This window comes from Zootoca vivipara, chromosome 5 (assembly GCF_963506605.1).
Source record: "Zootoca vivipara chromosome 5, rZooViv1.1, whole genome shotgun sequence".
NCBI lineage: Eukaryota > Metazoa > Chordata > Lepidosauria > Squamata > Lacertidae > Zootoca > Zootoca vivipara.
Genome location: NC_083280.1, coordinates 6054419 through 6081332, shown reverse-complemented (window position 1 = coordinate 6081332; position 26914 = coordinate 6054419). Strand labels below are relative to the sequence as shown.

The 26914-nt window shown below is 48.2% G+C and overlaps 1 protein-coding gene across 1 annotated transcript; it reads right to left on the bottom strand.

Moving 5' to 3' along the window:
* Positions 1-520: 520 nt before the first annotated feature.
* On the bottom strand, positions 521-24296 carry CHRNG (cholinergic receptor nicotinic gamma subunit). The gene is made up of 12 exons (XM_060274297.1): positions 24187-24296; positions 19995-20134; positions 17402-17446; positions 16964-17073; positions 15018-15173; positions 13876-13973; positions 10094-10297; positions 7740-7854; positions 6147-6261; positions 4826-5033; positions 3874-4007; positions 521-1624 (listed from the first exon to the last, which is right to left on the bottom strand). The coding sequence occupies exons 1-12, from the start codon at positions 24227-24229 to the stop codon at positions 1460-1462; spliced, it is 1533 nt and encodes a 510-aa protein (XP_060130280.1). The 5' UTR covers positions 24230-24296; the 3' UTR covers positions 521-1459.
* Between the last annotated feature and the right edge of the window lie 2618 nt (positions 24297-26914).

Here is a 26914-nt window from a genome sequence, read left to right as displayed (position 1 = left end):
CTGGGGACTGAAGGAGCAAGCGGTACTGCAATTTGCCTCTCCTGCCTCTGCAAACAGCGCTCTGGGCTGCGACACTGCTATGGAGAGGACAAGGAAGCCAGGGCTGGGGGGGGGGGGTCTCTCGAAGAGTGTGTGCTCTGCCCAAGAAACACAGAGCATTTGAAGGAAAGCTGGACCTAGGGACGTGCAACTGATCCGGTCTCACGCGGCTTGGAGTTTCCAACAGAAGATGAGAGGTGGGGAGGTGATAGATTTTTGGTGTTGCACAGGGCATCTCTGAAATTTAAGGCACCAAGATCCTCCACTGGTGGGGCCTGAGGAGAGGGGTGTTGTTGTTGTTGTTGTTGTTGTTGTTGTTGTTGTTGTTGTTGTTGTTGTTGTTGTTGTTGTGAGGAAGCTCCTGAAGGCCAGACAGAGAGGCTGCTTTTGGCCCTAGGCCCTGAGGTTCCTGCCCCCTACCTTATTTCCTAGCCCCAGCACTTGCTGGGAGACAAAGGCCACCTTCAGATGTGTGTGGGGGTGTCATCCTGTTTATTTTCCTGGTGGCAACGCCACTGGGGATCTGCAACAGTTTCTCACATTCCTTTCACATGGCCTTGTGGAACTGCGGCCTTTGGACATTTGAGCCACCACGCCACACTCAATTCCGTTGGCACCTGCCATTGGACACGTTGCCACTCTTTATGAGCACAATCCACTCATTCAAACGACCCCAAATTCCTGTGATATTCATTTCCGTGTTGATTGATTTTAGAAACTGCCGCAAAGGGGTTGCGAACTGGTTGCTTCCAAAAGCAATGGACACGGAAATGAGGGCTACAGTTTTTGCTAGGTTTCCAGAAGTAGCTTTCACGTCGTGTGAAAGAGCACATAAAATGCAGAGATTATCAGGTAAGTAAGTGTTGGGGAAGAGGAATGAAGTGTTGCCTGAATGCAGTCAAATGTCTGATTAATGGACGAGCCCCGGCAGCACCTTTAAGGCTGCAGCTTTTCCAACGGTCTCACAGGGAGGGGACAGCTCCTGTCTGCCTCTCTTAGCTTCTGCTGTTGGCTGAGGTACCTGGGAAGGCACTGATGGGCAACCCTGCAACCCACCAAAAGAGGCAGTCCTGGTGTGCCCACCTGCTAGAACATGTTAGCAAACACGAACTTGAACAGGAAGGCTTTGTGGCTTTGAGGGAGGGCCATAGCTCAGTGATAAAGAACCTGGTTTGCATGCAGAAGATCCCCTTTCAACTTCTTGCAGCTTTTCCAGGTAGGGTTGGAGGATACTCCTGCCTGAAACCAGGGGGAGCTGCTGCCTGCCAGTGTGGACCATATTGAGATAGATGGACTGATGGATAGGGTGGCTTCCCCCAGCACAGAAGTCCACCAAGCACAGAGGTTTCAGTCGAGAGACGCCGCCGACACGTGGCCGTTGAGGGGTTGCCACTGCCGCCGCCACCCCTAGACCTCATTCCTAGGGGAGGTATAGCTTGGGGTCCCCTGGGAAGGGCTCTGCGGGAGCCTGGTTGAACTGCGCCATCAGGAAGACGCCCAGCGTCCCACAAATGAAGATGGAGGCCATGAAGAGGAAGCAGACGCGGTCAATGACCCGGCCCACCAAGATCCACTCCTCGTTCTCCTGCAAAGAAGAAGACACCAGACAGGATGCAAGTTAGAATTGTTTTCGGTGGCTCGGAGGTGTGCAAGTTGTCCAGCGGAAGAGGGCGCGGAGGCTGCCACAGGGGTCTTTTGGGTCTGACAGTGTGAGGGACTGGACTGAGGAGTAATGGTGGACTTCCCAGAGAAGAGGGAAACAGCTCATAGATTTACAACAGTTGTTTGCAGATGGCCATAGCTCAGAGGCTGCAGAGAGGAGAAGCTGGGAAATATTGGGAGAGGAGCAGCAGGAGGAGAGACAGCTGGCAGATTCAGTGTCATTAGAACGCATACCAGATCCCCCCTCTCCCAGGACCCGGCGGGCATTGAGAATAGGAGAACAGAAAGCTCAAAGGCAGAAGGCACAGATCAGCCACCGTGGGAATGACGTATAATAGGAGAGACGGAAGGGGTGGCGCTTTACTCAGAGCAACGCCATCACTGCAACAGAGGCACTTTTCAAAGCCCCTTTCTGTGAATATTGAATAAAAGACTCCTCTTGTTTATCTAATTCTTGATTGCCCACCATGGGAGGGATCGGATTTCCTGAAGCCTGACAGACAGGAGGAGGGCTGAAATAACGCAGTCCCCTTTTGCCTGTCACCCCAATCACAGGCAGACAAAGCTTAGTTTTTCAGGAGCCTCCTGGGAAGGCCCACAGGACCTATGGGAAATTAAAGCTAGCATTCCATTACCCAGGGGACTGTTGTGGTGGTGGAAAGAGGTGAAACCAGGGGTGAGGAGGAACAGTTACCCCCTCTCTCCCCGACCAATTTCATGGCGAACGTTCTCAATGGAGGATTCTCAACACAGTCTTTGCCTGGAGCCTCTGAACAGAGGAGAGAGTGTGTTTGTGTGTGGACAGTATGGGGTGGTATTATTCGGTTTGTGCTTTTGTGTTTTTATACTTTGATCCTCGGATGAAGGGTTGTATAGAAATTTAATTAATAAAAACAAGAATGGTGTCATTATACAGCCTAGTCACTGGGTGGTGCTGGATTTAGTTGCATCTGGGTGGAGTTTCCTGTGTCTGTTCCATTTCTTTTCTTTAGGGGGGGACAATAAAGTTCTTGTCTTGCCCACCGATTTGTAAGTCCTCTAAAGGTTCCAAAGCAGGACGTTGGGGTCTTGGTGTTCCTTCGTCACTGATTCACGTCCCCCTGGTATGGGTTTCCTGGGGATGGTGAGGTTGCCAGCTTAGCTCATTCTTTCAACCCACCGGCTTATGCTGCGGCCACAACCCCTTCATCTCTTGGTTCGCCCCATCATTTGGGGCAACAGAAGGACTGCTCATTATTCAGTCGGGTTTCTGTCAGAAGCTGCAGCTGGTGCAGATTGTAGCATCTGGGTTGTTGACTTGCACAGTCTGTCAATGCCATAGATAACACCCCTGCCAAGGAGCTGCTTTACTGGCTGCTGATATGTTACTGGGCACAATTCAAGGCTTTCCTCTTAGCCCTGAATAACTAGAGACCAGGTTACCTAAGGGCCTGTCACACCCCATAGATCCCTGCTTGGCATATGCCCTCCTCAGTTGGGCAAGGCTGGGAGCACCACATGCCCCGGCGGTGCACTTAAGAGCATAAGAAGAAATGTGGAGAGCCTGAAGAGGGCTTTGGTTAGACAAGATGAAAGCCCGCAGCTGAATGAAATAGGAGAGGCACCATCTGCATTGGCATGCCGACGGCTTTTGAAATCGCACCTGTTCGCACAGGCATTGCCTTGATCTCCTGACTCAGGCCTCCCGTTTCAATCCCCGTGCTGATGTAATGGGATTGTTTTATTGCCTTTTTTGATTATGGGTTATGCTTTTATTTAAATGTTGTAGCAGAATTATTTTATAGTGTATTTTAACAAGGGATGTTTATATTTCAATGTGTGAGTAGCTGGGATTTTATGCTTTGCAATCAACTCAGAAGCCTATTTTTTGGCATTAAGCAGTACATAAATTAATAAATAACCATAAACAATCATGGTAAACCACTTAGAAACCTGTTTCGGCATTAAGTGTTACATAAAATATTTAATTAAATTAATTCATACCTAAACAATGTGTACATTGCCTCTGCTTAAAAATACGTTTGAAATGATATTGGGAAAAGGCAGAGCATAAATCAATCTGGGTGGAGTTTCCTTCTCCTATGACTGCGCATGATGCCACAGTCAGCAGGAGACGAACATGCCTGTGTGAACAGGTCCCTAAACAGCTGTACACCTGAGATGGCAACTTACACTATCAAAGTCCTTCTTCTCTTCCAAAGTCTTAGCAATGTGGTTGCAGGCATCTACACAGGTCTGGATCTCCGGAGCAGCACGGCGCAGACTGTTGCAAATCTCCTGGGGACTTCCGTTCTCTAAGCTGCCTCCTGGGAATGGGGAAATGTCAAGATTGAACAGGAGAGATCTTGCTGGGAGCCCAAACAGCTTCCACACTTGATCCAAGAGCATGCAGGAAAGACAGGGGGCGGCATAACACTAAGATGCTAGTTTTAAAACATTAAAGTCTTCTGGAGGTCCCTGGTATGAGTGGACTACAATGGAAATACTAGAGAAGAATGGGATTTTATAGCATTTTCAAAGTCTCCTCCACATGATGAAGAGGCAATTCGCCTGCAGGGCGTGGCCTAGCTCAGAAGAACTGCCCAGAAAGAGCAAGGAAGAGGAGGACAGCGGACGATGAAGTGAGCTGGCAGAAGCAGCTCTGGGGATTTAAAGGGGACTGATGTGTGCTAAAATGCACTCTTAAAAATACTGTAAGTCTTATGTTCTTTTTTGCTATACTCCTGCCCTGCTCTTGCAATTTGTGGCTTAGTCTTCCTTGTTTTTATTATAAATCAATAAAAGAAAAAGAAACCCTATAAGTCTCTAGCAGTGCTTTGCTTTTTTTCTTTTTCTTTTAGGAAAAATGGTGCTGGTACTCAACATGAAGTTGTCACAGTACGTGCCACACATTTGGGGGGAAATGTGCTGGTCTTGCAACCCATTGAGTACCCCCAGAAAGAAAGCACTGGGACTCTAAAACAACAGTTTGTTGTTGGACTCCAACTCCCATCAGCCTTGGCCAGCTCATGAAGGCTGAGGGGTGGGGGAAGAGGAATAACTTGAAACACCCCCCCCTTCCCCATCGCCTGCTCTCTTCCACAACAGACCACCCACTGCTGCTCGCGGTCGGCCCAAGACTTGCCTATCTGCGCCAGGAGCATCTTCACCAACCCGTCACGCTCCCTTTGCCTCTCAAAGAGGAGCTCACTTCGTGCCTTCCACAGCATGTACTCGTCCGCTTTTGCCATGAGCCCCAGAGAGCTCCGCCGGCGGACGAGATGATTCCCCGCAGGCACGTCCACACGCCGCATGTGCATGCCCAGGTAGCGTGGCACCAGCCTCAGAAACAACTGGGAGGTGGGGGGGAAAGAGAAAATGGGGAGGCTGCCCAGGAAGGTTTTCCGACAGGAGTGAGCCGGCAGGAAACCACACGGAGCAAGCTGGAGTTAACGCTTTATCAGCCAAAAGGAGTGTCAGGCCTAATGAGCACAGCAACTCATGTCCGGCAGGTCTTGCCCCCATGAAGTTGTTGCTGAGATTGAAAGTCCCTTCCTCCCCTCAGCTGCCTAAGTCCCCTCCTCTCTATGGCTTTTCCCAAGCAATTGGAGACTGTGCCTCCAACTTCTCCTCCGCTCTTTTCATGCCTCTCCTGGTTCTGGGAGACAAGCGGGTGTGTGTGTGTGCTTGTTGCAGCAGGAGGGGGACACACCCAAGACTCTTCACCAGCCTGACTCATCTCTGCCTCTTTTCCTCCCTCCTCTCCTTTCCTGCCTCTGTTTCTGAACTTCTCTCTCCCACAGACTCTCCTCGTTTATTAAGCCCTGTTACCTGTTGAGCTTCTGACACCTCCTCCTCCCAATCTCCTCCTCCTGACCACTCGTTGTCATCCCACCACCATTCCCCAGACTCTGGTTCCTCCCGCCATTCCTCTGCCATCTCCCTGGGTGCCCAAGCACCCACAAAATTCCTCATGAAGAGTTTGTGGCACCCACGAACTTCAGTACAAGGGCCATGCACACTGCATGACACCCACGGCCCCAGGCAGCCATGGTGGCAGGGCCAAGCTGGCACTCCTGGTGCCCAGCCAGTCTGTGGCAGTTTCCAAGTGGGTTGTTGCATGAAAGGGCAGGGTCTGGGGTTTGAGCTAGGGCTGTGGCTCTTCAAGAAGGAAGGGGACAGGGCCGTAGCTCAGTGGCAGAGCATCTGCCTTGTGTGGCAGGAGGCGCCAGGTTTGATCCCCGGCATCTCCAGGTACGACTGGGAACGACACCTGCATAAAACGCTGGTGAGCTGTTGCCAGTCAGTGTGGTCAATGCTGAGCTAGAGGGACCTGTGGTCTGGCTTAGGATAAGGCCGTTTCCTATGTAAGGCAAAGGCCAAGTCTTGGGGCTCAGCAGTGCAAGGAGGTCTAACGTGAGCAGGGGACCAGACCAGAGCTTCTGGGCAGCACCCTCTGGACCTACCTCCCGGACCCGTGCAGACATGGAGTGAGTGTTGGGGGTCCTCAGGGAAACGTTGAGGACAATGACAGCATTCACGACAATGGCAATAGTCACCACCAAGAGGAAAGTTAAGTACCTTTGAGGAGAAAATGGGGAAAGGCACATAGGTCACCTACCCTAATCAGTGGCAAAATCAACCATTTCATATTCTTCATCAGTCTGAGAATTCGTTCTTCTAAGTAATTGGAAAATGCCTTTCCCCTAACGCACACATATCAGTATGCAAATTTGTCCATGTTTTTGCAATTTTACACTTTCCCCATATATGATGTTTTCACTAATAACATGCATTTGAAAGGCACAGTTTTGCAAAAACAAACAAACAAAAAAAGCCCCAGATATACAGTGGAACCTCGGTTTTCGAACATAATCTTTTCCGGAAGACCATTCTACTTCCGAAACGTTCAAAAACTGAAAACTCAATACAAAAGCCTCAATGCAATAAGGAAACTCAAAACAGAAGCCGTCTTGGAAGTTTGAAAACAGAAGCATTTATTTCTGGGTTTTCGGCGTTTGGGTTCTGAAACGTTCGTCAATGGAGACGTATGAAAACTGAGGCTCCACTGTAATGCACTTGTGAACATATGCATTTGTAGGCACCCTTTCCCCTGATATACCCAGTTTTTGTCTATAGAGAAATGCACCACAAAATTCAGAGAGTTGTGAATTCTGAAGGGCAGCTGTGTTTAACCCAGAAGCTGTCTGTGGACAAATGCCGGCTCCCTTGGCCTATAGAGCGATATGAGCGTTGCAACCCCAGAGTCATCCGCGACTGGACCTAATGGTCAGGGGTACCTTTACCTATACCTATCTTGCGGGGGAGGGCAAATCAGGAAGGCCCACCTAAAAATGCAAACAGAACCAAATTTCCCTTCTATCGTAACCACCCACCATGTGTACATCGTCTGATGAGTTGCTGAATGGAGGGGGAGAGGCACTTCACAGAGCAGTTTGGCAAACCACTCTGCAAAGTCCCTTCCCCATCGAACGTGGCTGCAGTGAGGTTTAATGGAGGAGGGAGGTGCTTCCGCCAGTGGTTTAGCAAGCAGCTCTGTGAAGAACCCCTTTCTTGGCAGCCCCTAGTCATGCATCTATCAGGATAACATCTGATGAAGTGGGTGCTAGCCCACAAGAGCTTCTGCCATAATAAAATAAAACCATGTCAACAGCCGGAGACCAAATCCAACTTCTAGAGCTCACATCCTGCCACTCTCACGGGCTTCTCACGGGGCCTTGGACAAGCCGCTACCTCTCCCTCATTCATTCCCCACCGACAAAATGGATTTATCCGTTATCTGTCGCGCAACAGTGTTGGGAAGATAAATTCTGCAACTCCCTTTTGCAAAGAGTTGCCACTTCAGTGATGAACTGGTGTAATAACACCAGAGTGACATCAGAAACATGCCGATGCCCCAATGCAGGGGAATCTTTGCTAAAATGAAAGGAGTGGCTTTTTTTTTTTGAAACTATTTATTTGTCTAATTCTCCTTTAAAACTGCCCAAGCTGGAGGCCATCGCTGCCACCTACGGGACCAAATGCCCTAGTTTGCTTACTTTTCAATGAGCGGCACTGCCTGAGAGGTTTCGGGGACCTTTTTCGCAATCAGGAAGAGGAAGACGGTCTGGGCCAGGAGGACGTTGATTGAAACCGTGCACTTCTGACCACCAGCTGCAGAGAGAGAGAGAGAGAGAGAGAGAGAGAGAGAGAGAGAGAGAGAGAGAGAGAGAGAGAGAGAGAAGCAATGAGGAATGTGTCTTGCTTCGTCATGTGCTCTCACGCCCCGTCCCAAGAAGGTTCACCCCAGGAATGCCTAGTTGCTCTGAAAATAGAGGCCTGGGATGCAAGAGTATCACTTATTGTCCTCTTTTCATCAGCTGACAGGCAGGGAATGTTTGAAACGGCACCAGGGACCAGGGGTTCGCCCCTCTAAACTTAGGACCTTCATGCCCCTTCCAAACCCACTTTTTCTCTACTGCCACAGGGTTAAAAGAAAGGGATGCTTCGCTGGTTGGTTCTCAGCATAGTCAAAACCCCAGACTAGCGGGGAAAGAGACCTCAACCTCTGGGCCACATCTTGATTGATTCCCACCAAGCTGACCTTGATGAGCCAGGAGCTCCTTATGAACCTCCCCAACTCAATTCCAGTCTTGGCCCTGGAGACACTAGGAAGAGCAGGGCTGCTGCTGGATCAGGCCCCTCTCGCTTGTGTGCCAATCTTGTTTCTGCCCTGCCCCAGCCCTCACATCCAGTAAACAGCACCAGGATGAGAGATGGGAGAGGCAGAGCCCTAAAATGCAAAGCACCTTCCACCCTGTGTCTCCTGGACCCTAAAAACAACACTCTCCTACGGTACCAGGATGCTATGTGATTCCCATCTGCAGGTGTTTCCACTGCCTAATCGCAGGCTAGAGGATGAGGGGCTTTATCTCTCAAACTACCAGTTGCCACTAGGCAACATGGCTGCCTCTTGGCCTTGTTCCCGCTGAGATGGGACCCAGTTTTGCTTTGTGCTTTCTCAGCTCTTTCCTGCTAAACAGAGGTGGCAAGGCAGGCAGGAGTTGATCTATCAGGTTGAGGGAGGGATTCTCAACCTGCCACTGTGTGCTGTTTGGATGGTGAAAAGTTTTTCCTCCTCTCTCATCATGCTGAGGAACTCAGGGTCCTCTAGATTCAGGGAGTGACTTTCCTAAGAGGAAAGGTTGCAGAGTTGGGGCCTTTTTAATTTAGAGAAAAGGTGAGTTAGAGGAGATATGATAGAAGTTTATAAATTTATACATGGCATTGAGAAAGCAGGACTTTGGACTAGATGGACCATTGGCCTGATCCGGCAGGCTTCTCTTGTGTCATCACTTTGTTATACCAGTTTTTGACATCTACAGAAAACTTTTATTTTCTCCTAAGCCTTTCCAAATTTTATTCCTGCAGTTTTTAATTCTTGATGGTTTTAGGATTTCAATACTGTTTTATGATCTGTTTCATGCTTTATGTTCCATTTTTGCACTTCACTTTTTATGCAGGCTTTATATTTTATCGCCAGGTGGAGTTGGTTCTTACTTGAGAAAAATGCAGTCACAGAAAGCAGGGTGCGTCCTGAAAATGGACATCCCAGGAGCCAAAGACCCAAACGTAAAGAGGTTACCCTTTGTTAACTAATTTACACCTGCCTGCAGTCTGTTTGGATGAAGGGGCAACTGAGATATATGATGAAATGAATAAATAGGCCTGGAAGTTGTGAGAGGGCTTTTGACAGCGCAAATTTGGAGGCGATCATAGCCCGTGTCATGCTAAACACATGCCTGCTGCTAAAACCAGCAGGCACACACTAAATTCCCCCTGTCCAGGATGGTCTTCTGGTGTTGCAGAACTACAATTCCCATCATCCTTGACCACTGACTGTGCTGGCTGGGACTGTTGGGAGTTGGAGTTCAGCCACATTGGAAGACTCACCAATTTCCACTACCTCTTGATCAACCCGGTTCCTTGCCTCCCTGTGAAGCAAAGCCTGGGAGCTGTCCAGAGTGCTGAATCCTTAGCCCAGGGTGGGGGAAGCTGGGCTTTCCAGACTACAGTTCCCATCATCCATCAACACCTGGAGGGCCACAGGCTAGCCAGACCTAACCCAGGCCAACCAAAGCACCACAGGTGGAATCTACAAACATATTTAAAAAAACACTGTGAAAATAAAAAAATCCTTCCAGCAGCACCTTAAAGACCAACTCACAGTTTCGACTATGTATACTTTAAAAAAAAACAAAAAAAACCAAACCCGTTTTGAAATAAATAAATAAATTGAATTTGCCATAGCTCACTGTTGCCATCTGGTGTCACATTTGTATATTGCACTTTACAACACACTTATTTGCAGCTGTATGTGTAAAGTGTCCACAATGATACTTTTGGTGCTGACCTTTCGCTGGGAGGAAGTACACCAGCACAGCAACCGAAGAAATGAGTACGCAAGGGATGATGATGTTGATGATGTAGAAGAGTGGCTTCCTCTGGATGATGAGGAAGAAGATGATCTGCTGGTACCCTATGTCATCTGGCGTGAAGTGCTGAGCGTTCACAACCTTCTTGGCTGGCCGGTGCTTGATTGCCCATTCCCCGTTCTCTGTCGGGAGAAGGCAGAGTCGTGTGGGCAGGAGCAAAGCTTTCTTACACACAAATATCAGTCACATTAACTATGGAGCTTCTGAGACCAGCAGCTCAGAGCTCTCCCCCTCCCACTTTTCTGCAATTCCCTATTTTTGGCATCACCATGAATTCTTGCACCCCAACTTTTTAAAAACAACAACACATGCACACCAAGTTTCTAGCCCTGTTCCTTCCTTCAACAATACGGTAATAACATCAAACGTATTAATTCTGGGTCACAGCAGCACTCAAAATTCTTGCTTTGCAAAACTGGAGTGGCTATTCTGCAGAATATTCTCCAGAAGAGATAGTCTCCAACAGGAGATCTCAAAAGCCTTTCAAATAATTCTTTGGTGAGAAATGTTGCCTTCGCCCAACTAATAATGTACCTGAAAAGAAAGCATCGCTCATTGTCTCCCGACCACCTTGAGCTCCCCACCTTCCAAACATTTGTGGGCAGTAGTGCCTGTTTCACTAAGGCAGACAGAGCAGTGCCCCTCCAACCTCAGTTTGCCCCAGACACACCCACTTTGCCTAGCAGCTTCCTCCTTCTCCATAATCCCAGTGTTGCCGTTGCAGAAATCAAGAGAGAGGAAGATAAGGAAGGGACAAAGCTTGTCTAAATTGTTCTGCCTTTCCTTAGCACTGGTGCCCCCTACTGTTGACCTCCCTGCCAACTGCCCCACTATTTCCAGTGGGCACCAGCTGCCACTGTTTCGGGAGTCCCCAAGTCTGGTCCTGGGGGCCACCTCGATCCGAAGCCAGGCTGCCACGTTGAGACGAGGAACGGAGCCTGGGTGAAGGGACCTGCTGGCGACAAACGAGCTGATGGGGAAACAAGTCCAAACAATTAAGGTGCAGAGAGAAATCCCTTTCCTACCGTGTGTGTGTGTGTGTGTGTGTGTGTGTGTGTGTGTGTTAGAACTGACACAAAAGAGTCCCTGAGAAAAGTGCCCTGGATCTGAGTGAGGATTTAGAGCCCTGTGTGAACGATATATCCACAATAGCAAGACTTATCCGATTATCTGGGCCAGGATGCCTGGAGCTGCCAGCTTGCTGCCTCACACCGCAGAGGGACTTCTGCCAGAAGCTGGAATCTGATGGAGAGAGAGCTGGTCCTGCCATGTGTTGGGTCCCCAAGGCCTCCAGTGGCCCTGCTGCATATAAAAGCCCACATTTCTCCCTCTCTCTTTCTCTCTCTCTCTGGGCTGCAACATGAAGCCAAGTGTGACACATTATTAAGCTGGTTGTTTTCTTGTTTATTCCCCCTGCCGTCTGCAGGAGCGATAGATTTTTAACCGTGCAAAATAACTGGCTTGTCCCCCATAATGAAAAAACAAAAAGCCTCTTGCTTCCAAAGAGGAACTTTTCCACCTCTGAGATGCTATTAAAACATGATGGAGAATGGCAGCGGCAGCTGCTTGTGACGGCTGCGTTCCTGGATCAATTGGCTGAAATGTAACTGTTAGCTTTAGGAGTGGCTGGGAGGGAAGGAAGGAGAGGAGCCAGCAGAACAAAGAAGGGGGGGGGGTGATGACAAATGCCAAACATTCTCCTGCAGTGATTCTTATTAATAACCCACAGAAGCAGGCGGGGGGGGGGGACACACATGGCCAGAGAGCAAAGCGAGGCAAACCTTGGAAGCCATTAAGAGAGGTGAATGCAAACAGGTGACAGGTGTGATCCCCAGGTGCAAGGCCTAGCAAAACTGAAGAGGGACCCCAAGTGCAGCCCTCCAAGCCCTCAGGACTCTCCCCACCTCCTTCCTTAGCCACACCTCCTCCTCAGCCGTGCCTCAAACCCACCCCAAGGATTTGTGCCTGGCTGGAATGTGGCCTCGAGTTCTGATAATGTATCCTGCTAGTCTGGATGGAGGAAGGAGAGGGATGTGTGAGTTTGTGTAGAAACCACCCTCCTCTAGAAAGGGGAAATTTGCATGCATTGCTCCACCCACCTTTTGCCCATGGCCACATTCAACACTGAGTTGTGGCCCCTGGAATGTTACTCATTCCAGCTGGAAAAAGGGGGACATGGTATTATCTTTCCAATATCTCAATACCAGTCTTTTAGCAGAAATAAGGTTGCCCTATTTCTAAAAGTACAAAAGTTGTTGAGCTTCTTTTAAGTAAATTTGCCCACTTCCAACATGGGCTGACATGCATTTGGGTTTTCCCAGACATTTTTAGTGATTTTGGAAATTCCACCTGGGTGCTATTTCCGGCAGATGAATCCCAGATATGTCCAGAAAACCTGGACATAGGGCAGCCCTAATTTATGTTGACCCGCAGTCAAACCCCATATGGTTGGTATGTGGCTTGGGATAATATTATCCTACGGCAATTTTAAAATATCCCCCAAAGTAGTATTTATACATCTTAATACTTTCCTCCAGAAATTTACAAGCGCCGGATACTGCATAAGCAAGTTTCAAAGAAGCAACATGCAGCATGTTGTCGTAGATCGTCCCTTTCTGTACAAGTGTAGCAGAGTCCCATGAATTCTAAATATTTGTTTTTGTTGTATAATACATAATTCATAATCTAACGACACATTAGCTACCAAAGTTAAAACATTGTCCCACTGATTGGGTGAGATAGGAACCTCCAGTTCTTTATTCCATCTGTTTCTCATGTTTGGTACGTCAAATTGATTATATGAAATGCCCTGACTTACACCTCATGGACAGAGGTTAGAAGGCCCTTGGGGTCCCTTCCGACTCCACAGTTCCGTGATTCTATGGTTTATAGTTAAACAGTTTCCCTGCTAAATCGTTTCACCCACTCAGAATGTGCCCTGCCCCCTCCAGGGCCAGGGGGCATCTAAATGATGCTTTGCCTTTGTGGTATCTGTGCCAAAAATGGTTTTGTTTTCCAAATCCTCCAAATGCCCTCAGGATTCCAGGCAGCCCTGTCATTTCCTAAAGTGTGGTGCCATGTGGAGAGAGAGAGAAAGAAGAGAAGAGAAGAGAAGAGAAGAGAAGAGAAGAGAAGAGAAGAGAAGAGAAGAGAAGAGAGTTTTATCCCTCAAACATTTTCTAACATTAGAAATCAGGGGACTTTGCCAGCAAAGCTGGCGGGCAGTAGGATCAGGAGCAGGAAAAAAAAGATGTGCTTCCTCTATATTTAACTTGTGAGATTCACTGCAGGTACGGACGGTTGCTTAGAAAGCCTTAAAAAATAACTTGACACTGAGGATGGTGTTTCCTGCTTGGCAGGGGGTTGGACTGGATGGCCCTTGTGGTCTCTTCCAACTCTATGATTCTAGGATATATCTATCAATTACTATTAAATGGAGCCTCCATGTTAAGGGGAAATTTAACTGTAAATACCAAATGATTGGAACAAACGACAGCGGAAGGGTGTCGCTTTTCCTTTGAGAGTTTGGAGGTTTCGCAGAGGTATGGGACTCACTGCTGCAGGAAACTGGAGGCTGAATTCAGCCAACGCAATGCAACAAGACAAGTCTTACGTTTTCAGTGTTTTTATAAGGATTTGGACAGCATCATTGCCTCCTCCCACCCCTTGTCCCCCTCGGCTTGCATGCAGGTGGGGTTACCTGTGAAAGCTTCGGGGTCGATAAAGATCCATTCTATTGTCTGCTCATCTTCGACGGTCAACAGCAGGTTGATTTCACGGGCATTGTAGGTCTGTGACCTTAAAGATAAAATCACTCAGTAAGGCCGAATCAAGTCAGGTGTTTTCCACCTGCTGCTCCAGAGGGTAGGAGCCGAACCAATTACAAAAAAAGGAGATTCCCACTAAACACTAGGAGGAACCTTCTGATGGTAAGAGATGTTCAACAGTGGAATGGATTGCTTTGGAAAGTGGGGGACTCTCCTTCACTGAGGGTTTTCAACTAGAAGGTGGATTGCCATCGGTCAGGGAATCTTTAGACACAATTCTTGCATTGCAGGGGGTTGGACTAGAGGACCCTTGGGAGTCCCTTCCAACTCTAAGTCAAGTGTTGGATATTTTCAGCTCTAGCAAGGAGGACTTAGAAGGATGGCCGTAAACTGAATAAGAAAGAATTAGTTAGTGGTTTATGGGAGCAGGTGGCAATTGTTAAATTGATATTCGTGTTAAAGAAATATGAAAATTGTAGAGAAAAGTTAGACTGTTGGGAAGCAGTTGTGTGATATATAAAAAGAGAACTTTAGATATCAGGTTACATGCTAATATAAGTGAATGTACGAAAGGATAAAATGATTGTTTAGAATACAGTAGCTATTTATCCTCTCATTATCATGTATATTGTTTCGGTGTATATTTTATAAACATACAGAGGGTTTTTTTAAAAATATATTTTGAGTGTATAGGGCTGCATACTTTGAATTTATGCAGCTGCTTAGAAGTGGGGAGCTAACAATCAAACGGTAGATACATTTCGTTAAATAAGTAAACACAAATAAATATATGTTAGCATATGAAAAATTAATTTTTAAAAAATGATATAAACGCAGAAAGAAAATGTGCCCACAGTTAGAAATGAATATATATTATTAGTCCCCTTCAGGCATTACAATTTACAACACAAGCAGCATTTCTTTTTTGGGGAACATGAATGAGCAAGATAAGTCCCCCTTCATCTACTGCCTTCCTCTCCACCCTCACCGAGACACACCCCCCCTCCACCCTCTAAATCACGCAGGAGGTTCCCCACTTCAGAAAGCTCGCCCTCCAACTTGTGCAGAGACTCACTGGAACACCATGGAGCAGTTTTGCCAGTCGAAGGGGAAGAAAGTGACCACAATGGGGCAGACGCTGCGGTAGATGGCCGGGGGAAGCCAGGTGATGCTGCCGTCGGGGGACACCAGAACGTTGGCGTACATTGCAACCTCAAACACCTCGTCGATGCTGAGGGGAACAAGGGGAGGAAGAGGTCAGGAGAGCCGGGATCCCCTTTCCCCCACTCTCTTGCAGTAGAGCTCCCCCATTCTTTGGGACCTGAGGGGCTGCAGTGAAGGTTGGTCACCCCTGAGAGGGATGCATGGCAGAGGTGGGCATGGTCAACCCAAGCACATTCAGGCAGGCAGGCAGGCAAGCACACGTAGAAGACTCTCCTCTCCTGCCACAGCACTGCTATGGAGCGAGGAAACACTCCCCCCTGCGCTGAGATAGGAGGAGACCCTGATGTTGGGAAAGATGGAGGGTACAAGGAGAAGGGGACGACAGAGGACGAGATGGCTGGACAGTGTTCTTGAAGATACAAACATGAGGTTGACCAAACTGCGGGAGGCAGTGGAAGGCAGGAGTGCCTGGCGTGTTATGGTCCATGGGGTCACGAAGAGTCGGACACGACTAAAACAACTAAACAACAACAACACCCCTCTCGTACTCTAGCATTGATAAGGAGTGAGAAAACACTGTTTTCATCTTCTCTGTACCAGCGCTGAGATAGGCCCCAGGGCTGCTGTGGGGAGGCAACTCGGCATATTTTTCCCTTCCCTATCCCAGCGCTGGTCCCAGAGTAGAGCAGCCTCACCTCCTAGCTAAGAGCTGCCACAGAGTGGGGAAATAGAGGAGGGAAAGCCCTCTTCTTATCTTGGAAAAGGGCCTCTCCTGCCCTCTTCTATGGGGCCATTACAAGAAAGCCTCGTGATTCCTTCCTTTCTGTTTCCTGGCTCTCTAAGACTATCTAAGTTAAGACCCTTCTGCCACCCTATAGTCAAATAAATGGGGTTGTCTCTGATCTCAGCGCTAAGATCAGAGATAAGATTATCTCCACTCATAGTTGTGTGGTGCTTAGTGCCAAGATCAGAGTACTTAGATCAGATGTGACAGCTTTCTGCACCTAATGTCATATGGCATCTGCCTGGTAACAGACAGGTGGGCATAGTTTGCCCCAAAAGCCCTTGCGGGCCAAATCCAGAGGTTTTCAGGACCTAAAATTCACTCAAGGGCTGGAGGTTCCCCACCAATATTATTAAAGGGATCTTCTATGAGGAAGGACATTGCTTGCTCATATAATGCAATCTTAAATGCTGCATGTAAGCTCTGTTTTAATTGTTCTTCCCGCTAATTAGTTCACGAGGGAGGGCTCAGTCAGTAGAGCCTGACAGTCTTAATCTCAGAGTTGTGGGTTCAAGCAAAAGATTCATGCATTGCCAGTGGTTGGACTAGATCAGGCATCCCCAAACTGCGGCCCTCCAGATGTTTTGGCCTACAACTCCCATGATCCCTAGCTAACAGGACCAGTGGTCAGGGAAGATGGGAATTGTAGTCCAAAACATCTGGAGGGCCGAAGTTTGGGGATGCCTGGACTAGATGATCCCTGTGGTCACTTCCAACTTTACAATTTTACAATTCTTTGAACTAGAGAAAGACAATGCCTCCTTCTGGGTGAAGGCTACTCTTTCCCCCAAAACTCAGCAATTTCTCTGGGAACTAATTTGTGGAAAGAGCCCAGGAGGACCCCACCAAGATCAAGCAAGCTACCTGGCTACAATGACACAAGCTAGGTCACATCTCCTATCTACAGAAGAGGAATCCCAAGTTCACCCGCAGCCAGCTGGCAGATGACCTGGAGGAGGGGGGGGAGGGGGAGGAGGAGGAGGAGGAGGAAGAGGAGGAGGAGGAGGAGGAGGAGGAGGAGGAGGAGGAGGAGGAGGAGGAGGAGGAGGGGAACAACCCTTTAGGATACTGACTTGTTCTCCAGGACAATGTCTGGCAGCCACACCATGGTGGAGGGGATCCGTAAACACTTGATGTTGTCGTAATCATCCGCGTCCCACTGCAGGCGGTAATCGTGCCATTTCTGCCAACAAGGAAGTCAGTTAATCACACCGGCTGGCCTGGTGGATATTTCACAATGGAACATGCTACTGCCTTGAAATGGTGAGGTTGAATTCCTTCCCGGTAAATTTTGAATCCAGGGTAAATTTCAACTAGAGGCACAACTGGAGTTTCCAAACCTAGAATCCAGGATGCTAGGAAAATTATCAATATCCCTGGATTTGTTTTCCCCACCCTAAAAATTAAGTTACTAGCTCTTAAGACTTCCAGGGTAGGAAAGGCGGAGTTAAAGGGTCCATAATTTGCAACACATAAAAGATAACAGGTGAAGCTTGGGCTGTTTCTCTTACCAGTTCTACCCAAACGTTGGTTGTGAGAGCCTCGTCCCTCTCATTCTGGAAAAAGAGAGAAGACAGAGTTAGAATGTAAGAGGAACCCTGTACCTGGATCAGGTTCATCTAGTGCAGGATCCTGTTCTCCCCATGGCCAACCAGATGCCTTTGTGAAACCCACAAGCAGGATCTGAGCACAAGAGCCTTCTCTCCCCTCCTGTGCTCTCCAGCAACTGGAATTCAGAAGTATTGCTGCTTCCAGACGTGGAGGCAGAGCATAGCCTCCAAGTCTGTTGAGTTTATCTAATCCTCTTTTAAAGTCATCTAGGTCGTGGCTTGTAGCCTTATCCTCCATGAATCCTCCCTTGAAAACCATCTAAGGCAGTGTTTCCCAAACTTGGGTCTCCAGCTGTTTTGGGACTACAATTCCCACCATCCCTGACCGCTGGTCCTGCTAGCTAGGGATGGTAGGAGTTGTAGTCCAAAAACAGCTGGAGACCCAAGTTAGGGAAATCTAAGATCTTATTCACACTTACCTTTTGCCCTGCTCTTTCCAGGCACAGGCCCATGCTTAAAAGTTCCATGATTGAGCACACTTGTTTTTTTGCTGTAGGAAAACCTGCTCTTTAATGCTAAATCGGAGCAAATGTTAATTCAGTTTTTCTGTCAATTTCCATTTGCTCCGATTGAGCTTCAAAGAGCTGGTTTCCACAGAGAAACCTCCGGGGGGCGGGCGGGTAATGCTCATACACAGAACTTTACAGAGTGGGCTGTGCCTGGAAAGAGCAGAGAAAAGGTGAGTGTTGTTGTTGTTGTTGTTGTTGTTACAGTAGCACCTCGGCTTACGTAACCCTCTGGTTATGTAAACTTCATGTTACGAAAGCAGCATGCCTGGAAGTATTGGACTGGGTTTCACTGCGCACATGCACAGAAGCGGTTTACCAGCGCTCGGGTTGTGGAAACCTCAGGATCCGGCCGGACCCCGCCCACCTGACTGGGTTGCTGCACTCTGGGCGGTTTTCAACAGATATACAAACAGCATATAACATGAAAAAAACTTCCTGATACAGGGCTGCCTTCAGACGTCTTCTAAAAGTTGTGCAGTTCTTTATCTCCTTGATATCCACAGGGTGGGCATTCCACAGGGCGGGCACCACTACCAAGAAGGCCCTGTGCCTTGTTCCTTGTAACCTCACTTCTTGCAATGTGGGAGCTTGCCAGAAGGCCCTTGGAGCTGGACCTCAGCGTCCAGGCTGAACGATGGAGGCGGAGCTGCCCTCAAAGTGGGACAACTGTAACATTGATCCAGTCTTGCTTCAACTTACCCCAAACTTCTATAATCTACACCTTTTGACAGCAAACGGGGGGGGGGGGGGGGCTGTAGAGGCAGTCTCTGTCATCTTTGCATCCTGGCCTTTAGTGAGACTACTTCAGTGGAAATAAGCAGCAAGAGGTGGCTGCAAACCACCTTGTGACCCTTGGATGAAATGCAGTATGTAAATTTAATAAAGGTAAAGGGACCCCTGACCATTAGGTCCAGTCATGACCGACTCTGGGGTTGCGTGCTCATCTCGCATTATTGGCCGAGGGAGCCGGCGTATAGCTTCCAGGTCATGTGGCCAGCATGACAAAGCCGCTTCTGGCAAACCAGAGCAGCACATGGAAACGCCGTTTACCTTCCCGCTGTAGCGGTTCCTATTTATCTACTTGCATTTTGACGTGCTTTCGAACTGCTAGGTTGGCAGGAGCTGGGACCGAGCAACGGGAGTTCACCCCGTCACAGGGATTTGAACCGCCGACCTTCTGATCAGCAGGCCCTAGGCTCAGTGGTTTAGCCCACAGCGCCACCTGGGTCCCTGTAAATTTAATAAAATAAAATAAATAAATAAGGGTGCCAGTTGGCTAGGACCCATGACGACATCCTCAAGGCATCACCACTTTTGCGGCTGTTTATAAACGTTTCCCTCCTTTCATTTTTGAAATCAAGGCTAAGGTTGAATGGACGAGTCAATAAATGTACAGTACATTGGGTGCTTTAAGCAATAAAAATGATGGAGAACATACTTAAAGCTAAAAGGAGAGGCAAGACTGGTGGCTGACGCTGCGTTCAGCTTGATATTAATGTATGTTCGCTGTGCAAGTCGGGAAGCCAGGCTCACATCATGTGCGAAGAGCCTGCTGTGATTTTTTAAATGATATATCTGTCTTGAGCCTTAAATTTCCACCTGCTATTGGAGCTTGCTGCAGATGCTTTCGTGCTTCCTTTAGGAACTAGATCATGCAGCCTTGCTAGCGAGCAACAGAATTCTGAAATGCACATTTTAGGTATGAGATGTTAAGAACATAAGAAATGCCAAAATTTGGCAACCTCCTCTTGCTTTCCATTCTACATGACAGTTGTAGGGCCCTCTGCAGTGCCCCCAAGATTCAGTCACATGCCCTAAATAGCCATCAATATCCCTCTCCTCCATGAATTTAATCTTTTAAAGCCATCCAGGTTGGTGGCCATCACTGCGTCCTGTGGAAGGGAGATCCATAGTTTAACTATATGTTCCTTCCTTCCTTCCTTCCTTCCTTCCTCCCTCCCTCCCTCCCTCCCTCCCTTCCTCACCAGTGTGATGAGATTGGTGAGGGTTAGCTTGAGCGAAACATCAACAATGTCCCTCTCGTCCTTGGCGGGGCGGAAGTTGCGGTCATAGTTGGCCATCAGGTCATTGAGAAGCTTCTCCTCCTCGTTTCGGCTCAGGACCACTGGAGAAAGACAATGAAGAAGCAACCCTTTGTTATGTATAGAGAGCCAAAGGCGCCTTGGGACAGGAGGGTTTCGAGGAAGCGTTCGAAGGGAAGGAGGTGGCATCACACAGGGGTTTGGGAAGGTGACTCCACACATGGGGAGCAGCAAGCAAGAAAGTGTGTGGGGGGGTCCTTGCAAGGGGAGCAGGAGGCCTGAGGATGGTGGTGCTTGAGGACAAAGACCCCAGGCAGAGATGTGTCAGGATATGAGAGCAGAGAAATAAAAAGGCCCCCTGAAGATAAGGAGAAGGAGCTTGTGCTGGATTTTGGTGTGGACAAAAAGCCAGGTTAAGGAGGGGCATCAGAGTAATGAGAGGAGTGAATGACTTTGACAGCTGAATGATGGACAGCTGTGAGGGGAACCAGGTGGGACAATGGGAGACTTGAGAGTGGAAGATTATAGTGGTCAAGGCAAGAGAAGACCAGGTGTGGACCAGACAGTTGCCAAAGGGTGGAGGGCCTGCTGGCTGGCTGGGTGGCACACCCAGCTCTGTCCTCCGACATCTCGTGATTGTTCCCCGACATCAGACATCTACTGAATGTGGCAGCTGCCTCACCAATGGTAGGACTGGCTCTGAGAGTTCTATGAATGAATTGTGTGCTGAGTGGGGGAAATCACCTTCTCTTGTTTCTGCAGCACTTACTGCCGTTCAATCTCATCAGGAAGCTTCTAATGTTATGAGGAGGAACAGACAGATCTGAAAATTCTGGTTTCTCCCAGTTTCTCCTTTTTCTAATTTTTCTAAATTTAGTTCTCCGCATTTCTTCATCGGCATTCTTTTTTTTAAAAGCCCAACAACCCCAAACCAGCATTTTTATGCAAATTCCTCCTAATATACACACTTCTGCATGTGATGTTACCTAATTCTTGCATTGCAGGGATTGGATGATCCTTGGTACCCCTTTCAACTCTACAACTCAATTCATTTTTATTTATTTATTTTTTGCAAATAATTTCGCATTATATAATGCATTTTTGGATGGTAATATATGCATTGCCATGCACGCTTTACCCTGTATAGTACATAGCTTCTTTTCTGTGCACGTTGCTTGACTGGTGAATTGCATTGCAAATTTTGAAGAAGTGTGGATTCTGAAAGATGCCTGTGTTTCGGTTTGCATCTTCTTTCAGAAAGTGCGGGTTAGATGAAAATGCAAAGCGAATCGAATTTCTAGAGACAGGCAGACTTCTCCCTTTTTACTTCCGACACACCAAGCATACTTGCGTACCCCTTTATCATGTTGCACCTTTATCATTCCCCGCCTCCCTAAGCAAAAAAACGCCCCCTGCACAAATGTGAACTTACGCCCATCCCTGGGCAGAAATGGGAATTTAATGAGGCAGGTGGAATGCATTCCATAAATAATAATGGATTAATATTAAACCCCCCCTCAGCTCTGCCTGCCATCTATCCCTGTCTAGTCCACAGATGGTTACCTTGCTAACTATTTTTTAATCCCGTACATTATCAAATTATTAGCCCAATAAAATCTAAAAAGGAAGTGTGTGGGAGAAGTGCCGGCAAATTGCCTTCATTAGGGTAATTGCAGCTGCCTACGGAGGAGTTGATAGACCCAGGCAGGGTCAAGAGGCTGAGTAGGTGGCTCCAAGAGGAGACTGAACTTTGGGGAAACTCTTAACGTGACTGTTGTCTGGCACCTGCCACCCCCCGTGCTTGCTAATGGACTGCTCTCCCTCAAACAGGACTCTCCATCCACAATGACTTTGAGGGGGGAAGGCAAACTTCACAACCTTTCCTCAAAGGGGACTTGCTCCTACCTAGAATATTTTGGGACCTGTCTATGCTGCAGCGGTTTAATAGTCATCCCCTTGCCGTAATCGGAAGGGAGTTTGCAGAAATGGAGGGGAAAGACCTCCCTTTTATCAGGGTCTTTGCAAGGGGAAATCCCAACTTTGGGACTTCAAAGCACCTCACACCTCATTCCATTGTGATGTCATGTGATTGATCAATAGGAAGCCCAAGTTTGGCCCTGTTAAGTCATCCCTCCTGAGATTTCCTAGCTGCTGGAAATGATGCCGGTCTCTGGCTCCCGAGTCTGGTCTTCCTGCTTTGCTGTGGTCTTCCTTGCCCAACCTCCCTAGGACCTTGATCTTGGACTTGTGCCTGACTTTGGATCCTGCTTGGGCTTAGGCTGGTTCTCTGTTTGGATTGTGTTGCCTCTGCAACATGGCCCTCATTGGTGAGCACTTTGGTGAAGGCATAGTTCAGGCACCCCCAAACTCAGCCCTCCAGATGTTTTGGGACTACAGTTCCCATCACCTCTGACCACTGGTCCTGTTAGCTAGGGATGATGGGAGTTGTAGTTCCAAAACATCTGGAGGGCTGAGTTTGGGGATGCCTGGCATAGGTCCTCTGCCACCCTCACCCCTGAGGGCACCCCCTGGAGCATGGCATTCAGGGGTTGGTCTAGATGACCCGCGGGTCCCTTCTTACTCCACAATTCTGTGATTGTGTCACTGAAACAGAATACATTGCAGGACCTCATAAAAACTCATGCAGCGTCTGTGAGTCGGAGGAACAAGATAGAGGTGTGTGGCAGGAGGCAAACTTGTATGCTTGTTGACCTGTGTGTCTGCCCCATCCCTGTGTGGTTCTTCAGTGGTCAGCGTGCTGCACTGGGACCTGGAAGTCCAGGGTTCAAATTCCCACTCAGCCAGGAAGTTCACTGGATTGCCTTGAGACTCTCTGCCTAACCTACCTCACAGGGTTGTTGTAAAGATAACTCAGGCAGGGGAAGGCGGAGAGAATATGGTTTTATACTGTGTTTTTGTACAATGCTGGAAGCCACCCAGAGAGGCTGGGGCAACCTAGTTGGATGGGTGGAGAATACGTAATTAATTGTTATGTTATAAATAAATAAATATTTTACCTTCCCACCGGAGCGGTACCTATTTATCTACTTGCACTTTGACGTGCTTTCAAACTGCTAGGTTGGCAGGAGCTGGAACATAGCAACGGGAGCTCACCCCGTCGCAGGGATTTGAACCGCTGACCTTCTGATCGGCAAGCCCTAGGCTCAGTGGTTTAACCCACAGTGCCACCCGCGTCCCCTGTGTGTGTGGTAGGAGCAGTTTAGGTGTCACTTACCTGTTTTCCATCTACCTATCTTTTGTGCCTAGTTCCCCACAACTGCATTGTGTCCATGGCAAATCCCTCTGACATCCCATTTGCATAGCTGCCAAGTTATCCCCTTTTTTAAGGGATATTCCATTATGCTGAATAGGCTTCCTCACGAGAAAAGGGAAAACTTGGCAGCTATGCCCATTTGTTTTACCCCACAGAAGGAGGCTACAGAGGGGAGGGGCACGTCTGCCCATCCCTTGCCTGCTCATTAAAGGGTAAAGGTAAAGGGGCCCCTGACCATCAGGTCCAGCTGTGTCCGACTCTGGGGTTGCGGCGCTCATCTCGCTCTATAGGCCGAGGGAGCCAGTGTTTGTCCGCAGACAGCTTCCAGCATGCCAAAGTTGCTTCTGGCGAACCAGAGCAGCGCACGGAAACGCCGTTTACCTTCCCGCCAGAACGATCCCTATTTATCTACTTGCACTTTGATGTGCTTTCGAACTGCTAGGTGGGCAGGAGCTGGGACCGAGCAACGGGAGCTCACCCCATTGCAGGGATTCGAACCGCCGACCTTCTGATCAGCAAGCCCTAGACTCTGTGGTTTAACCCACAGCGCCACCTGGGTCCCAGGTCCTCATTAGTGAAGGGCAATAGCTCAGGGGCAGAGAATCAACCCCCACCTGCACTTCCAGGTTGATCTGGGACCGTCCCCCACCTGAAACCTTGGAGAGCCTCTGCCCAGCAGTGGAGACCATTCCCACTGGATGGGCCAACCCTCCGACTCCCCATAAGAGTTTCCTACTTTTGCGTTTCATCTCAGTTCCAAGCAATTCCTCCCCTTTCCCCGCTCCCGAGGAAAAGGTTCCGAGTTCCGCTTTAGCGCATCAACATGAGTCCAGGAGTTCCACCTGGACTGAGCCTCCTTACCTGTGAGGAAGGTGAAGGCGAGGACCAGGCTAGGCCAACCCATGCCGGCGCTGGCGCAGATCGGTCTTCCTTCCTAACCCCAAGCAGCAGTGTTTGTGTGTGTGTGTGTGAGGGTCTGGAGGGCTATTTTGAGCTGAAACCCACCTCTCCCATCCTCCTCCTCCCATCCTCCCCCTCCCCACTCTCCTTTTCAGCCACTTGGCAGACCAGCTGTTCCACGCAGAGTGCTTGCATTGTCAGCTGTTTCCTTGATGGTGATGGACGACTGCCTTTGGAAAAACAGTGTGGAGAAGGTGAGGCGGGGGGGGGGGACTGGCCGTCTCTGCCAACCCCCTTGGGCATGCAAGCCAAACTGCGCCACTGAGCGCAGTCCTATCTTCCCAATGGGGCTGGGGGAGAACGGCAGCAAGGAGACAGTGCCAGGAACATATCTGTGCCCAGGGCATTGTGTGACCAGGGAAGCTGTCAGGGCCCCTATTTATAGGAACAAAGAGGACGACCAGCCTCCGGCTGCAGAATTTCCGAGAAATTTCTGCCCACTTTCAGAGGGACTTCATACCAAAAGGTTGCAGTGAACAGAGGCTTACCTATAAAGTAGAGGCGGGATGAGAGAAGGCTTTTTCTCCATAGATGATCAAAGAGAAGGACATGATAGGAGCTCCTCAGGTTAGCTGAGGGCACCTTCCACCCCATCTATTCTACTTGAGTATAAGGATGGAGGGAAAGTTCGGTTTCGTTGCCATTTTAATGAGAAACTACCTGATTCACACTTCTCGAACCAATATGTGAATCGAAACCCAAGCTATCCTTTGGAATTCACACATCTCTGAATTTTTGCAGTACGGTTCTCCAACCAAATAAGTGAATACACAGGTGCCTATATTAGGGAGAGATTTGCATAAAATGCCTAGTAAGGTATAAAGAGGAGTTGTGCCAGGGGAAATTGCTACAGAAATGTAGAGGACTGAATTCGGGGGGGGGGGGAACGACGGAATAAGGAAACTGAAACAGACAGATCCATCCATCCTTATCTGAGTGCCACATCCTGCCCACAGGAGACACCGAGAAATGTGCTTGCCAGTTGTTTCGGTGTTTATCATTATTTAATTTCAGGGGAAAGCGGAGAGTAGAATTCAAACTTGCCTGGCATGTTACTTGCTCAAGTTCTTTGTCTTAGAAGCTTGACCCCTAATCTTGGACATTTGGAGATCACCTTGGAACTGACCAGTGGAAGCCATTCTGCATGTGTTCAGTGTGTGGTAGAAACAGCCTCGATCTTCTGACCCTGGTGGCAAAAATACCACCCAGCCTAGGATTTTATTTTATTTTACCCCTGGGGGGTGGGGGGGAGAGCTCACTGGAGGCTCCGCTAGGCCTCCTATATACAGTTCCGTCCTTCTTCAACCCTCCCGGCGACTTCAGATATTGCCATGAGTTGCCACACTGTTTGGTGTGGGGGCCTGTTTTATATGCTTTTATAGTGTTATTTTATTGCCTTTAAGCTTTATTATTCTTTAATGATGCTTTAAAAAGAAAGAAAGAAAAAGAAAGCATTGTATGCCACTCAGGAAAAATAATAATTAAGCAGTTTATAAATGCTTTTAAATAAATAAATAAATTTGTTTTTGGTTTTTTAATTCATTTTTATTCGATTTTACACACATGAGTTTATAGCAGTACCAATTACATATCCATATAAAGAGATTTCTCTGGATCTCACGACTTCCCCCCATCCCTTCCCTGTGTCCTGATGTAAACATTTTCAACTACATATTATTTCCTAATCTATATTTTGTATTCATCCATATTACCCATAATACCTGTTACACTACAAGTGATATTAGCTAAAGGTAAAGGGACCCCTGACCATTAGGTCCAGTCGTGACCGACTCTGGGGTTGCACGCTCATCTCGCATTATTGGCCGAGGGAGCCGGCGTATAGCTTCCAGGTCATGTGGCCAGCATGACAAAGCCGCTTCTGGCAAACCAGAGCAGCACATGGAAACGCCGTTTACCTTCCCGCTGTAGCGGTTCCTATTTATCTACTTGCGTTTTGACATGCTTTTGAACTGCTAGGTTGGCAGGAGCTGGGACCAAGCAACGGGAGCTCACCCCGTCACAGGGATTCGAACCGCCGACCTTCTGATCAGCAAGCCCTAGGCTCAGTGGTTTAACCACAGCGCCACCTGGGTTATTATTATTATATTAATAATATATTATTAATAATATTATTATTATATTAAATCATTATATTAAAACCCTGCTAATGTTTTAATCTGCTTACCGTGGTCTCCTAAATAAATTATAAAAAATTTCCCATTCCTTTAAAAAGTTTTTGTCCTCTTGGTTCCTGAGCTTTCCAGTCCATTGTGGCGTAGTCCATCTGCTTAGTTTGCCATTCCCCCTGGTAAGGGACTCCTTCATCTTTCCAAGAAAATAAATAAATTAGTATCATTTCTATCGAGAAGCCGAGGGGGTCAGTGCGTGCAACCACAATATGCCCCCCCCCCCGACTGAGCCAGTGATGGTATCGCTGAAGGGAGCTCTTACTGTCAGGAAGTTCTTCCTAATGTTTAGGTGGAATCTTCTTTCTTGTAGTTTGAATCCATTGCTCCGTGTCTGCTTCTCTGGAGCAGCAGAAAACAACCTTTCACCCTCTTCTATATGACATCCTTTTATATATTTGAACATGGCTATCATATCACCCCTTAACCTTCTCTTCTCCAGG